Here is a 15964-nt window from a genome sequence, read left to right as displayed (position 1 = left end):
TAATATAGTTTAGTTTTTAGTGTTGTGGAGTGCGCAAGTACACAATCATTTTGAAAAGGAATGTGGTCTATTATTAAAAAATTAGTTTCTTTTCATATAAATCTCGTATTTACTCATTTTTTTTAAAGAAATTGTTCGATACTTGCACACTCTATTACTGCAATTATCATTTTTCTTGCGATTGAACTAGTGGGATTCAAAATGGGAAATGATATATCTACAACTTTTTTATAATTATTTGACAACTCATTTTAAATCAACTAATGCAATTATGCCATTTCATTAAAAAATAATTTCAATTTTACAATACTACTCTTCGTTTTAAATAGAATTATAAAATAGTTGTAAACTAATTATAGGGTTATCATTTTTCCATTCAAAATTATTGACACTCGTCCATACCTAATATAACTAATAAGATAACCAGTATGTTAGCAAATTAGCAAGGGAGATTCTTACCAAGTGATTTTTATTATCTCGACCCAATCCTAAAAAAATAAAATCTCAACCCAAAAAAAAAAAAAAAAAAGAAAAATCGTGGACACAATCCATAATTACCCATTTGTTTTGGTCTTGGGGTCAGTGTGGGCTCGCAACTGAGCCCATGAAATATGGGCTGAATCCACTGGTAGTAAGATTTCAAATTTTCAATAACTCCAGACTAATTCCGACTCTGCAGACAAAACGCCCCCCACGTTAACCCGTGGCTTTTCAAAATTTAATAACTTTTCCGGTTTGCCCCCCTCTCTTCCCTCTCGCACCACATGCTTGTTAAGCTTAACGAAGAAGTCTCCGAAGTCGGACAGTTCAGTCCGCGACCCCTCCATGACGTCCATTACGTCTGTCGAATTGAATTACCTCATCTTTCGTTACCTTCAAGAATCAGGTCGCTTTATACTTTATACTCTTCTGCCCTCAGAATTCTACCGTCCTTATGGTTTTATTTTCTTGAGTTCGCTTTCCAAATGAGATTAAATGTTCTAGGTTTTGTATAGAAAGTTGTTCTATGATGCAACTAATTATTGTTCTATACAAGACAGGCAAGCTTGCGGTAGATACTCATTGTGCTTTGATAATGTTTTGGCTATTTGCGCACAGAGAATTTCTTTTCTTTGTGATGTTCTTTTCTAATTTTTGGAATTGAAGTTGGGAAATTTTTTAATAGGTAATTAAAGTCGGGAAATTTCACACTATATCTCATTCGAAAGTCCTTTCTGTAAGGGGCAACCAAGAAAACAAAAGAAGACTAGGGCAACTTCCAGAATGATCAAGAAAGAGAACTAGCAAAACTCAAGAATCCTGTACTCCAATTCTTGATTGAGAGTTTTCGAGGAACTCTGAACCACATGAATTTCTTCTACAAACACTTCGATGCCTTGATCTGCATGTGAGGGTCCTTTTATACATGATGGAACCCAAAACGCACCGTTACAATTAAAAGAAACGCAAACCGTTACACATAAAACACACCCACTACGCCCATTCTCATAACATGAAACAAGAAATGCATCGTTTCATAGCTTAGTTTGGATCATCAACTCATCTTAACTCATCATTATAATTTTTTTAACTTCTAACATAAAATATAATAAATAATTCAACTTTTTCAAATCTCAAAATAATAATAATATTAAAAAATAATATTTTAACAATATTTTATCATCTTAACTCAACTCAACTTAACTCAACTTATTTTAACATCTAAATCTATGTTAAGACTTAGAAACACAGTGTAAATGGAAGATGAAATGGATGGAAATTCTACTTCATTAAAGACCGATAAGAGCTATTTGAGGTAGCTCCGCCTCCAGTACATTCCAGAAAGTTTAGCTCCCAGAAGATAAGATTCCCCTTGTGAATTTCCTTCACATATCAAAGCCATTCCCCCTAAGGGAATGCTCTAGGGTTCCTAACATTCTCTCAACACATTGTTTTACTAATTCACTAAACGCCCCGTTTCGCATTCCTTCACTTCCTTCAGTCGTTAATCTCGTTATCTTCCAGCTCTTCACATAACAACCTCTTATCCTTCAAAGCCTTGTCCACAAGGCAGACTAGTGAGCTCCCCCAATCAACGCACCTTGCCCACAAGGTGAGGCTACAGGCTGCTTAACTTCCCGAGTAACTCCAAGAACTATCTCCAACTAGTGCACCCAGCCACTTAACTTCAGTTGCTGCCTGGTTGCCCACTCGTTTTATCCTCTTGTCCAAAATTGCTTCTGGTTCAGGTTGTATATTGCCTTCAGTATCCACAGGTGGTAATGTTGGTAAAGGAGACACTTGTTCACCTAATTTTTCTTTAGACAAGACACATGAAAATCTGAGTGAATTTTTGAACTTGGGGGTAAATTGAGTTTGTAAGCCACTTCTCCAATTTTTTCCACAAACTGAAAAGGCCCATAGTACCTGGGTGATAGCTTCAAATTATGTCTCATGGCTACTGTCTTCTGTCGATAGGGTTGCAACTTCAAAAACACCCAATCTCCCACTTCAAAAGACCTCTTAGTCCTTTTTCTATCATCAAACAACTTCATCCTACTTTGAGCCTTTTGCAAATTCTCCTTCAAGAGTGATAGGATCTATTCTCTGGACTTCAATTGTTGATCCACTGCTGCATTGGTTGTAGTCCTAGGATTATAAGTAAATAATCTGGGAGGGGGTTACCCACAAAGGGCCTCAAATGGAGACATTAAAATGGAGGAATGGATAGTGGTTTTATAACACCATTTTGCCATAGGAAGCCAATTAGCCCATTCTTTAGGTCTGCTGCCAATGTAACATCTCAAGTAGCCTTCTAAGCACTTGTTCAAAATCTCAGTTTGGCCATCTGACTGAGGATGATATGCTGAGCTTAATGTTAGGGATGGCCATGCAATTGATATAATTCTCTCCAAAAGGCATTGGTAAACACAGGGTCTCGATCTGAAACCACTGTCCTTGGCATGCCATGGATTTTAAACACTCCCGAGAAGAAGACTTGGGCTACTTTAGTTGCAAAATATGGATGAGAAAGAGAGAACAAATGATCCACTTTTGTTAGTCTGTCAATAACAGAAAACACCACGCTTAGACCATTGGATACAGGTAAACCCTCATTGAAATCCATTGAGATACCCAACCAAGATGAATTGGGAATAGGTAAAGGTTGTAGTAAGCCTATTGGGTACATAGTTTCATGCTTGTTGAATTGGCACACGTCACATGTCTTCACCAACTCCTTAATATCCCTGTGCATCCCCATCCAATAAAAAATTCCTTTTGGCTCTTTGTAGAGTTTTCTGGTATCCCACATGGCCAGCTTGAGGATTGTAATGGACATATTGCAGTACCTTGGTTTTCAATGGTGACTGAGGTACAATGACCAGTCTTCCCTTCTTCAAGAGTAATCCTTGTTGTAGAACATAACCCTTTGGAGCCTCTTCACCTCTTTGTAGCTTAGAGACAATAGCATGAATCTCATCAAATAAAGCATAGCCCTGCTTCAACTCATCAATCCAAACTGTTGCAAGAAATGAAATCATGGCTAGAGTTGCTTCTTCTCCTTCCCACTTCCTCAACAATGCATCTGCAACTTTATTGTCTCTTCCCCTTTTATACTCAATTCTAAAATTATAGCCCATCAATTTGCAATCCACTTTTATTGGGCTTCAGTCCCTACTCTTTGCTTGAAAAGGTACTTCAATGCTTGCTGGTCAGTTTTTACTTTGAAAGTCTGACCAAGCAAGTATGGTCTCCGTTTCCCTACTGCAGATACCAAAGCTAACCTCTCCTTCTCATAAGTTGATAGCATTAAGGCTTTCCCTTTTAATCAAAGTTTTAAAAATCGTTTCGTACCGGCCGGTACGGCCGATATTTGCCGTACTGGCCACTGGGCCAGTACAGATACTACCTGTATTTCGTATCGGCTTAAATATTGGCCGTACCGGCCGGTACCCGGCCGGTACGGCCTAAATTTCGGCCTGTACCGGCCTAAATTTTGACTTTCATTTTTTTTTCCATTTGTTCAAACTACAAGTTCATTTTTTGACCCCCAATTTAGACTAGACTATTTATAATTTATATATATGTATGTATTTATATATAATTTATTCATATATAAACTATTATTTTAGAATATAATTGTTATATATATTTATATATATAATTTATTCATATATCGACTATCTCGAAACGGTACACGAAACGGTACCGGTACCGAAATATTTCGTTCCAGTGCCTTGACCGGTACGCCATCCGGTACGGTATTCAAAACATTGCTTTTAATGCCTTACTAAAGAATGCCATTGGATGGCCCTCTTGCATCAAAACAGCTCCCAAACCCTGACCAGAAGCATCACATTCTATTACAAATTCTTTAGAAAAGTCAGGTAATTTCAAGATTTGAGGCTGAGTAACAGCTTCCTTCAAGTTTTGAAATGCCAGTGTCGCTTCTTCAGTCCATGAGAAGCATTCTTCTTTAACAACATGATCAATGGGGCTGCTATGGCCCCATAATTCTTCACAAACTTTCTGTAATAGCCTGTGAGGCCAATGAAGCCTCTCAAAGACTTCAAACTGCTGGGAACAGGCCACTCCATCATAGAGGCAATTTTAGAAGGATCTACCTTCACCCTTTCACCATAATTATGTGGCCTAGGTAATCCACCTCCATCACACCAAACCTGCACTTCGACATTTTAGCAAACAAACTATGCTTTCTCAAGATTGTTAGTATTGCCCTCAAGTGTGTCACATGATCAGAAAATCAGAAAAGTTTTGGCTATAAACCAAAATGTCATAAAACAATACCAAAACAAATTTCCTAAGGAAGGGTTTGAATCCCTCATTCATCAATCCTTGGAATGTACTGGTGCATTTGTAAGGCCAAAAGGCATAACCAAAAACTCATAGTGGCCCTCATGAGTTCTAAATGCTGTTTTGGCAATGTCTTCTTCTCTCATCCTTATTTGATGATAGCCCGATATAAGATCAAGAGAATGGACTCTAACTTGGCCTGATTACCCCTCTCTTCAACAAGTCTTGCACTATCTTTTCAATTTCTGTTTTCTTGTAGTGAGGATATCTGTAGGGCCTCACTGATACAGGAGTAACCCCTTCCCCCCAGTATAATCTTGTGGTCGCAAAATCGAGTTGGTGGCAGACCAACAGGCTTCTCAAAGACTTCTTGAAATTCTTGGATCACATCTGCTACTTCAGGCTGCAACTTCTCCCTCCTTTCTTTATCTTCTATTGCCACAACCTGTAGCAACCAAGCTTGCTTCGTCACAAAAGAAGATTTAAATTCCTTGTCTGTAGCCTCAACTGCTACATTATCATGATTAAGACCTTTCAACATCAACTGATTTCCTTGCAACACAAACTGCATAGTCATATTAATGAAATCCCAATTAATGGGACCTAAGGTTTTCAACCATTGTACTCTGAGAACAATGTCACACCCCAAGAGTTAAAACATGGAAAGGAACCCTGAACTTAGTCCCTTGAATCTTAATCTGTTCTTCACACTTCCCTTGGCTGAAATCCTTCTCTCCATTAGCCACCTTAACTTGTAGACTCGAGCCCTTTTGAATCTTCAATCTAGCAGACTCTACCACCAAAGGATCCAGGAAGTTGTGAGTACCTCTTGAATCCACCAAAATCTCCATTGAAAAAGATCCAATTTTCCCAACAACCTCATAGAATTATTGCTGGGAAAACCAGATATAGCATGAATAGAAGTCTCCAAGTCCTCCCCACCACACTGTTGTTCTTTTGTACATACATGAACTGTTTCAATTCCTTCCTCCCCTTCTACTGTATTTTCAACAGAATCTTCAAGTTGCAACAAATACACCTTATGATTTTTACAAATATGGGCTAGATTCCATTTCTCATCACAATGATAACACAAACCCTTTTCCTCTTTTCATCCATCTGTGATGAGAAATTTTTTTAAGCTGGAATCACTGCCTTCTGTGCCTTATTGCCATCAGTACCTACGAAAGGTACTTTTTCCACACTACCCTCATTGTGCTTCCAAGACTTTCTAGATGTCAACACATACTCTTTTTGGATTTTTGCCATCCCAAAAGCAACACTAAGATTGGTTGGATTAAGCATCCTAATTGGAAGCCTAATCTCATCCTCCAATCCAGACATTAAAAAAAAAAAAAAAAAAAAAAAAAAACTGAGTTTGTGCCTCTCAGATAAACCTTTCAGCCTATTAGACAAACCTTCAAATTGTGCCTTGTAAGCTGACACAGATGAAGTTTGTTTTAGGCTAGTTAATGCTTCCATTGGGTCATCATAAGCTCATGGCCCAAATTTAACTTGCAAACACTTCACAAAAGAGTTCAAATTTGTGAATTGGCCACAATCAAGAGCATCTTGATACCACACTAATGCTTCCCCTTTCATATAGTATGATGCCAACAAGAGTCTATGACTAGGAGGAGTCTGATTAAACTCAAAGTACTGGGTGGCTTTGAAAACCCACCCAGCTGGATTATTTCCATCAAAATGTGGAAAATCCAGCCGTACTCCCCTAGGGACAAAGCTTCTATCTTCATGTCCAATTACTCTAGAGTCTCTAAATTCATCATTAACAGAAGGAGACTGTCTATTCTCTACTAAAGATTGGATCATATCTATCAATTGATCTAACCTTTCAGTAATTCCAGAAATGGCTTGTTGATGATCTTCCAACTGCTTTTACACCACTTCTTGCTGCTTTTGCACCCCTTCCTGCTGTGATCTCAAAGCTGCTGCACGTGTTTCTGCCATTAGAGGATCAGTCCCCTCTGATACCAACTTATAAGGGGCAACCAAGAAAACAAAAGAAAGACTAGTGAAACTTCAGGAATGATCAAGAAAGAGAACTAGCAAAACTCAAGAATCCTTTACTCCAATTCTTGATTGAGAGTTTTCAAGGAACTTTGAACCTCCACATGAATTTCTTCTACAAACACTTCGATGCCTTGATCTGCATGTCAGGGTCCTCACATACACGATGGAACCCAAAACACACCGTTACAATTAAAAGAAACGCAAACTGTTACATAAAATGCACCCACTACGCCCATTCTCATAACATGAAACGCACCGTTTCATTTATTCTCTCAACACACTGTTTTACTAATTCACTAAATGCCCCGTTTCGCATTGCTTCACTTCCTTCAGCCGTTAATCTCGTTATCTTCCAGCTCTTCACATAACACTTCCCCACGTTAATATCAATTGTCAAGGAAAAGCCAGACGTGTATCATATTTTAAACATTTGAGTGTATGGGATTTAATCCAAACAATTGTTAAAATTGAGGTCTCAAATCGTTCCTTTCATTATCCTATAGTTTTTGGTGACTGTATAATGCAGCCAAAAGATTCCTAGGTGTTGCTCTTGTATATGAGCCATGTACTTGGGCTTTTGCTATTCCTACGTTCAATAAAATCTTATTTACCGACCAAAAAAATAATGCCAGCCAAAAGATGAGAATAATGATATTATTTTTGGAATTTATTGTTCCTTTTAAAAAAATTATTTAGCATATAGACAAGACATTATAGTCGGAGAAATTCCAGAACCTTTAAATGGGTATTTTTTCACTTTGGTTTTTTTGAGTTTTTGTGATCCTTCTATTCAGTCAAATAACAGAAAATGGTGCATATATCAACTGCATCGTCCTAATATTGCAGGGTTCACACATTCAGCATTTGTTTTAGGATATGAGGCAAGTATCAAAAAGTGTTCAATTGATGGAAATTTGGTTCCCCCTGGTGCTCTTATTACTTTTGTAAAAAAAGGACTTCAATACTTGGAGATGGAAGCAAACTTGAGTAATGTTAGCATGCATAATTCTTTTTCTTTTCCTCTATCATCCAACATGACCCTATAAGTACTTTGCACTTTGCCTATCTTAGAAGTTGAGTTGATCAGCGATTGTTTTATTCTTGTCAGAGTGACATGGATGTGGATGAAGATTTTTCATTCTTACAACCTTTGGATCTTATCACAAAGGATGTCTATGAACTCCGGAAAATTATAAAAGAGAAAAGAAAAACTTTACATAAGGTAAGAGATAAAGACAGAGAGCTTGATAAGGAAGATGAAGATGAGCATGCACAAATAAGGGACAAAGAAAGACATGAAGAGGAGAAGGAGCACAACAAGGATAAAGAGAGGACAGAGAAGGACAAGGATGGAGAAAAGCAGCTCGACGAACAACAAGCCAGCAGAAAAATGGTTATAGATGATCAAGAAAATAGAGTTCAAGTAAAACCTGAAAATAATGGAGTATTAGGAGGTAAGTTTACATTTTTTTTTTTATTGTATTTATTCTATTTTTGACTGGATCATTCTTTAGACTAGCCTTTATACCAACCATGAAGTATGAAATTCTTTGCATGTGCTCAAAAGGACCAGAACCAATGGATTTTTCCACAGCCTTGACTTCTCAGGCATGTGATATTCATAGTTCTGAGGTGACAATTTTGGAAGGACACACTTCAGAGGTTTGTGCATGTCTCTCCAATCTTTTTATGTTTATATGTTGCTCCCGAGTTATGCCTGTGAATATGTGTGCACAGTGTTTCTTTCTTCCTTCAGGTTTGTGCTTGTGCATGGAGTCCAGCAGGTTCTCTTCTTGCATCAGGGTTAGTATCATGTCTTTATTGGATGGCACATACTTCGTGGAATGGCTCATTAAGTTTATCTTTGCCTCATGCTTGAGACATCTCGTGTATTTTCTGTAACATGCATCTTTCCTGTCAACTTGTTTGATATGTTTTCATATTGCTTGTTTGGTGTTGCTTTATTAAATATTCTACTTTTTAGATCTTTTGCAAAAGTTACTATAGGTTTCAAATAGTTCAACATTGGATATGAATTTCCTAGAGAAGCAAAAGCGTTTTTTATAAGTAAGAAGAATTTATTAATCCACAAAATTAGGCATAGCCCAAGTGCACATGAAGTATACAAGGGAAAAACACCTAATTACAAGCTAAGAGATGAGAAGCAAAAGCACTTTGAAAGGTAGTAGATTATTTATGGAGATTTTAATTCCTTACAAATTACTGAATTATTTATGGTTTTCTCTGAATTTCTTTACTGATTATATCAGTTTCTGTAGTAAGTTATATTACTCCAGATCTTAGTATTATGGTGAAATTGACTAGTAGTATAAAATGCAATTGGAGGCATTATTACTTGAGAGTGATTTTATTCTTTGCCGTTGGATTTGGTGACAACAAAAATTAAGGCATCACGCACGTGTCGCTTACTAATTTATATCTGCTAGTTTAGATCAGCTTTTGTTGTGGTGCGGTAAAACCTGGCGAGGTTGTGAAATCAGATTTTTTTTTTTCCTCACATGTTTTGTACAATGCTAGATCTGGAGATTCGACAGCTCGTATATGGACAATAGCTGATAATAGCTGGAGATCTGGTTCTAGTGCTCCTTTGAATGTGCTGGTGCTGAAACATGTTAGGGGTAGAACAAATGAGAAGAGTGAAGATGTCACTAAACTTGATTGGAATGTGAGTTTTATCAACCTATTCGGACCTTAATTTCATATTAACTGCTTTTATTGTCTTACTATTCAAAGGCTGTAATTTACTTGTACCATCCTTAGTTGATCACAAGTATTTTAATGGAAATTATTTGTTGATAAAAACTCATATGCTACTTTTATGTGACCGTCGTATACATTTCATATCAAATGACTCAAACATTGCAACTACATATTGAATAACCACAGAAAAAGACATACCATGATTATTATTTTTTTCTTTTCTAGTCAACATCAAGAATAAAACCCGTGTTCATGCCTCACCCATCTATATGCTACTATGTTTGTAAATATTCCATGACAACAATTGCCAAGATTCAGAGCTAGTTGTCCTAATCAGGTGGGAAGGAGGAGGTGGCTCCTTTCTTCTATTCAACATTTTGTAACACCTTCGTTATTCCACATGAATTGGGAGTAAATGTGGGACGGGAATGGCTTTCTCCTCTGCATGAAGAGGAAGGATGTCTGTTCTCATCAGCACTTTCTGAACTATCATCTATATATATATATATATAGTGTTTTTTACTTCTTGTAAAAGCAAGAAAGGTACTTTTCTAGATGCTATGTTGATGCTAACTTTGCTTCTTTCCTATATGTTCATCATTTTCCCTGGAAAAATTGTGATGGTTTGCCTATCCTTATGTAGGGGGAGGGGACACAACTTGCAACTGGTTCATATGATGGGCAAGCAAGAATTTGGACTGCAAATGGTAAGCTGTTTAAGAGCAATCTGTTTTAAATGTATGCACTTTTAAGCAATTATAGGGTGGCTATAGCAAGATTTTTAAGCAAGAATAGGGTGGTTTGGTACTTTGCCTATCCTTTTCTTGTATGTGTATGCACCCATCAAAGGTCAAGGTGTGTTCTCGTACCTTTATGTTTATGTGGCCTTGTCACCTAAAGCAAGGCTATTTCTTCCTCCTCTCCCTCCTGGTCCTATTCTTCTTCCTACTCATTCTATTCTTCTTCTTCTTCACGCTTTTTAATGAAATTTTATTACATCTAAAAAGGCCATCTTGTATACACCCTAATAGAAGGCCCAAACTACATGGTTTTACTCCAAAATGACTAGTCAATGATACAATTGGAGCCCTATTGAAACCTTATAAAGAACAAGAACTTCTCATTTTCAAGCAATGTGAGATCTCATACACCACCTATCCTTATCCTTATCATATGTGGGCATCACAATCTCCCCCCTCCTTACATTCCCGATGTCCTGGTCGGACCAATCCATCGTAGGTGGTATGGCTCAAGTCTTACATTTCTGGTTATGATAGGCTCTAATACCATTTGTAATGCCCTAATGGAAGGTCCAAACCACATGGCCTATACTCTAAAAGGATTAGTCAATGATACAATTGGAGCTCCATTGAAACTTTATAAAAAGCAAGAACTTCTCATTCCTAAGCAACGTGAGATTCCATATACCACCAACCTTTATCCTTACCTTATGGGGTATCATAGTAATTGGGCTATTTTTTTTTTGCGTTCTTCATTCATAAAATTTTCTATTATTAATAAAAAAACATTTATATGGAATGTTGGAATCGGAAGTTTATGGTTCTATTAATTGCAGTGTGCAATTTTTTTTTTTGTCCAGGTGAATTGAGGAGTACTCTAAGTAAACATAAAGGACCCATATTCTCTTTAAAGTGGAATAAGAAGGGTGATTATCTTCTTACTGGTAGCTGTGACAAAACTGCAATTGTATGGGATGTAAAGGCAGAGGAATGCAAACAACAGTTTTATTTTCATTCAGGTGCCCCATTTTATTTAATGTTGAAAAAATAGTGTCCGAGTTGTTATTGGGGTTAAAATTTAAATTTGTTTTTTAGGTCCAACACTTGATGTTGACTGGCGCAACAATGTCTCATTTGCAACAAGCTCCACAGATAATATGATATATGTTTGCAAGATTGGGGAAATCGATCCTATCAAAATATTTGCCGGGCATCAGGTTGGTCCTTGCATCCTACTGCGCCTGATTTTCATCATACTACTTCAAAATTCAGCTGCTTCCTTTAGTATACCCAAGGTTTCATTACAGTTGTCCTTTAATTGGGCCTTGCAAATTTGGGGGTTTAAGGTAGGTTAGATCCAAGATCGGACCTGACTCTATTAAACTATGTCAAATGTACCCACCTTTTTTTTTGAGGGGGAGGGGGGACAGGGTGGCTTGAGCATTAGAACTATTAGGGCTTGGACTGCTCCTTTAAATTTGAGATACTATTGAGTCACAGCAATCTCTTTAAATTTAGAGGGCCACTGTAGCAAAGCTAAATAGTTTTCCCAACTTTAGAGAGGCACAGTAGCAATTTGGAGGTTGAGAGTATTTGTGTGGTTCTTCAACTGAATCCCAGATAAAATATAAATTGAAAATTATTAACAGATTATTTTAATAGTGTTTTGAAAAGTGCATCGAAAACCCACTTTCTATTTTAGTTACCCATTTTTCTTTACTTAACAAAAAAGAAGATTAGATACCTAAAATAGAAAAAAGTGGATTTTCTAGTTAGAATTTAGATAGAGGATGCATAAGCAGATGTGAATGCTCTTATTGTTTCTCTATTTTCCCATGCATGCCTAACTTTGGACTTAAAAGTGGTTTCTTGCCAGGAAATCCCTCACTATGTCCAGCCATGTTTCTGTTTTGCTTGAGATTTATTAATTGACCAGCAGATTAGTTAAGTAAAAGGACTTGGTAGTTCAGAGCGCACATGATAGTTGTTAGTTGCTCAAATTGGTTGATCGCAACTAATTCTGCTGACTTTGATATGTTCTTGAGAGTTCTTTTTTGTTATTTTTGCAAGTGATTTGTTCCTGGAAGTTTGGAAGGCATTGATTTAACTGTTCACTTTGACTATAAAATGATACCATCCTGCAATTTTTAATTTTTTTTTTTTTTTTTTTTTGTGGCTAATTATGAACTCTGCAATTCCAGGGTGAAGTTAACTGTGTCAAATGGGATCCAACAGGGTCACTGTTGGCCTCTTGCTCTGATGATATCACTGCAAAGGTTGTATATGCTATCCATTCCATTGACTAAATTGATTTGAATCTCATGTCCTGACATAGATGTTTGTGCTTAGCATTGATTCTGGGTGTGCATGTGTTGTCGTGTGTACGTATATGTACGTTTGTATATACAATCTTCAAATTAAACAGACCTGTTCGTTCCATACATTTCCATCTTTTTTCTGCTTGGCTCATGTTGCATCTTGAAACTGAGACGTATGTTGTTCTTTTGAGTTATTTGTTTTCAGCTAATCTATAGTTATGGTACAGATATGGAGTATGAAACAGGACAAATTTGTTCATGATTTAAGGGCACATTCTAAGGTACTTATAATTTTGTGTGTATATCAATCGAAATGTGTATGTGCATCCCAGTTTATGCACCTGTACTCTTGTTGGATTATTAATAGAAACATTGCATATAATTTTGCAGGAGATATATACTATCAGATGGAGTCCCACTGGATCGGGTACGAGCAACCCTAATCAGCAGTTAGTGTTGGCAAGGTGTGCATGCTGCGCTCTAATGAATGTGGACATCATTAATCCTTATTTTACTGTGGAAACTGGACGTCATGAATTTGGACCTATCAAAAAATTAAGCTTTGTTTTGTTATGTGCATTTGTGTTGGTTTTACATGATGCTTCTGGAATTTTTATTTTACAAGACATATTTTCGGTTAGAGCCACTGAGTTATTAACTAGTTGCAGCCTGCTGTAGAACTCAACTGATTATGTAGTGCTGTAATACTTCACTGTATATGGTAAGTGTGTTAAAGAAGTTGGTAAGTGTGTTGTTAAAGAAGTTTTTATGCTCTTGCCTATTCCTATGAACAATAAAATTTGTTTACCGATAAAAAAAAAAAAAGAAAAGTTTTTATGTGTTTTAGAAGTTGATATTTGACATCTTAAATGGAGTTGTTTCCAATACAAATACGAGTAGAGTGTACAGTGAGTTGTGATTTGAAACCACCGTTGTGTTTGTAATTGCCCATTTCCCCCATCCTGAGTGCTGGTTGGCTTTACTCTTAGAATGTAGACTTCGATATTTATGACTTTCTGAGTTTTCAATCATACTCACTGGTTATGGATTACTTTCTTGCGTTGGTATACTGATATAGCCATTCTTTTTCTTTTTTCTCCCCCATTTTTTGGCTGTTGCTAATGACTGTTTGTCAAAACTGCTTTCGGGCCAAATGATTAGATATTTCCATTCAGACTTATTACAACAGACGAACATATGTTAGTCTTCATTCATGTTTTTACTTATTTCAGTTGTTTAATGATCTATATGCTGTTGATTGTGTTTCTGTACAGTGCATCATTTGACTCAACAGTGAAGCTATGGGATGTGGAACATGGGAAACTTCTCTACAGCTTGAATGGTCACAGGTATTTAGTCTCCGCTGCTCTGTTCTTAATAAATATATATATATATATATATAAATTTAATTCAAGTTGTTTTGTCCATAATACTATTAGAAACTAGGTAATGAAAACTGCTGAGATGCTTTGAATGTGCTAATGCGTTAAATTGGAACTTCAGAGAGCCTGTATATTCTGTTGCATTTAGCCCAAATGGTGAGTATTTGGCTAGTGGATCTCTTGATAGATCCATGCACATCTGGTCATTGAAGGAAGGCAAGATGGTCAAGACGTACACTGGCAATGGGGGCGTGTTTGAAGTTTGCTGGAACAAGGAAGGTGACAAGATTGCTGCATGTTTCGCCAATAATGTAGTTTGTGTTTTGGATTTTCGAATGTAAAGTACCTAAATCAAAACCTAATATCTCGCCGTGCATCTGGTTTGCAGATGCCCTATGATTTCAGGACTGATAACTAACTTTTTAGTTGGCCTTCAAAATTTGACAGTAGAGATCAGGCATTGCTCATAGGGACAACGTTTATACGTTTACTCAATTGTCAGCTAGGCTTATTCTTTGTAGGAGTACATTGTAAGCGATAGTGGACAGATCTATTTGGATATGATCCATAATTTCACTATTCATGTAAAGTTAGCATCGAAGATTGCTACCCCAAATAATAATACAATACTCTATGGATAGCATTCGCATGTATTTCGCAAAGTTGGAGAATTTTACAGCAATTGGTATCAGAGAACGATTTATAAGGCAAAGAAGCTCGTATGAACAAGAGCTTTCAGCAACCGACTGGCAATCTTTACAATCTTGAAGATCAAGTTGCTCAACCAAAATTTTCAAATTTAAAATGCGAACACTCGGAATTTTTTAAAGGTTCTATTTTTTGTATAATGCATCAAGACATGATAACTATAATGCATCAGTTTCCTAAAGCAAGGCCCGATAGGCTTCAGTTCGTACATCATGGCCCATCAGGATACAATCAATCATAACACATTTTGAGAATCTTTCTGGGCCCAATATTCTGTCATGAATTGAGCCCATCAGCTGCCCTCAACGAAAAGGACAACATAGGTAAAAAGCCCAGTCCCAGTAAAGGGCCCAAATCAAATGACAAGCCCAATGTCCCAAACACCCAACCTCAACAAGCTCAGAAAACTAACCCCTCATCCTAGACCCTTTGGCAACTGTATCTACAGAACCATCTCTTCCCAATCAATCGCCTATTTTGAATCACCAGAACCTCCTTATAACAAACTCTTGGAAAACCATCCCAACCCCAGGAAGAGAGATATAGCTCACCCAGAAGTGGATATCCCACCAAAAAAGAGAGTTGCAAACCTCCAAGCATATGCAACAAATCAAGAATCCCAAGTCCTGATCAAAAGAAGCTGAGAGTTCCACCATTTGTTGCTGCCTCACATAAAAAGTCAATAGAGCTCGTTGACGGTAACAACTCTCATAACTCTACCCAGAATCTAATCTGTTTAACTGAAATGGCTAAGGTGGTAGGGCCTAACCTGCCACCAACCCAGAAATGAGACTGTTATGTTGGAATTGTAGAGGAATAGTCCAACCCTCTACAATGCGTAGTCTAAGGACTCAAATTAGGTCTCACCAACCTAATATGGTTTCTCTTGCGGAAACACTTTTGTCTGATATAAATACTAATGGTGCTGTGAATAGGCTAGGTTTCTCTTTGTATCTGCATGTTCCCCCTCAGCGTAAATTTGGTTTTTTTTTTTTTTTGGGGGGGGGGGGGGGGGGGGGGGGGGGGGAGGGGGTCTTGTGTATGTGGCGTCCAGGTATGGATGTTAAACCTGTACATATATCTAGTAATATAATGACATTTTTGGTGTACTCTGACCCTATTCACATACCTTGGTTACTTGTTCTTGCATGCTGCCCTGCACAATATGGCCAGAAGCAATTATTTTGGGATTTGTTAAATACAAATGCAATGGCCTTTCCTGGACCCATGCTAGGACTATGAGACATTAACTCAATCCTCCACCATTCTG

At 37.3% G+C, this 15964-nt stretch overlaps 1 protein-coding gene across 2 annotated transcripts; it reads left to right on the top strand.

The window, feature by feature from the left end:
* Positions 1-825: 825 nt before the first annotated feature.
* LOC121247198 (WD40 repeat-containing protein HOS15-like) lies at positions 826-14327 on the top strand. 2 transcript variants are annotated; one of them, XM_041145563.1, is made up of 14 exons: positions 826-886; positions 7672-7817; positions 7934-8279; positions 8399-8487; positions 8582-8628; positions 9364-9511; positions 10190-10253; positions 11147-11305; positions 11382-11503; positions 12488-12562; positions 12832-12885; positions 12995-13068; positions 13879-13953; positions 14108-14327. In XM_041145563.1, the coding sequence occupies exons 1-14, from the start codon at positions 826-828 to the stop codon at positions 14325-14327; spliced, it is 1680 nt and encodes a 559-aa protein (XP_041001497.1). The 2 variants fall into 2 exon arrangements, with proteins under 2 accessions (XP_041001497.1, XP_041001494.1); XM_041145560.1 differs by having other exon boundaries at positions 8393-8487.
* Positions 14328-15964: the final 1637 nt, after the last annotated feature.

Source organism: Juglans microcarpa x Juglans regia, chromosome 1S (assembly GCF_004785595.1).
Source record: "Juglans microcarpa x Juglans regia isolate MS1-56 chromosome 1S, Jm3101_v1.0, whole genome shotgun sequence".
NCBI classification, from domain to species: domain Eukaryota; kingdom Viridiplantae; phylum Streptophyta; class Magnoliopsida; order Fagales; family Juglandaceae; genus Juglans; species Juglans microcarpa x Juglans regia.
The sequence above is the reverse complement of the archived record's forward strand: the minus strand, read 5'-3'. Positions and strand labels throughout refer to the sequence as shown.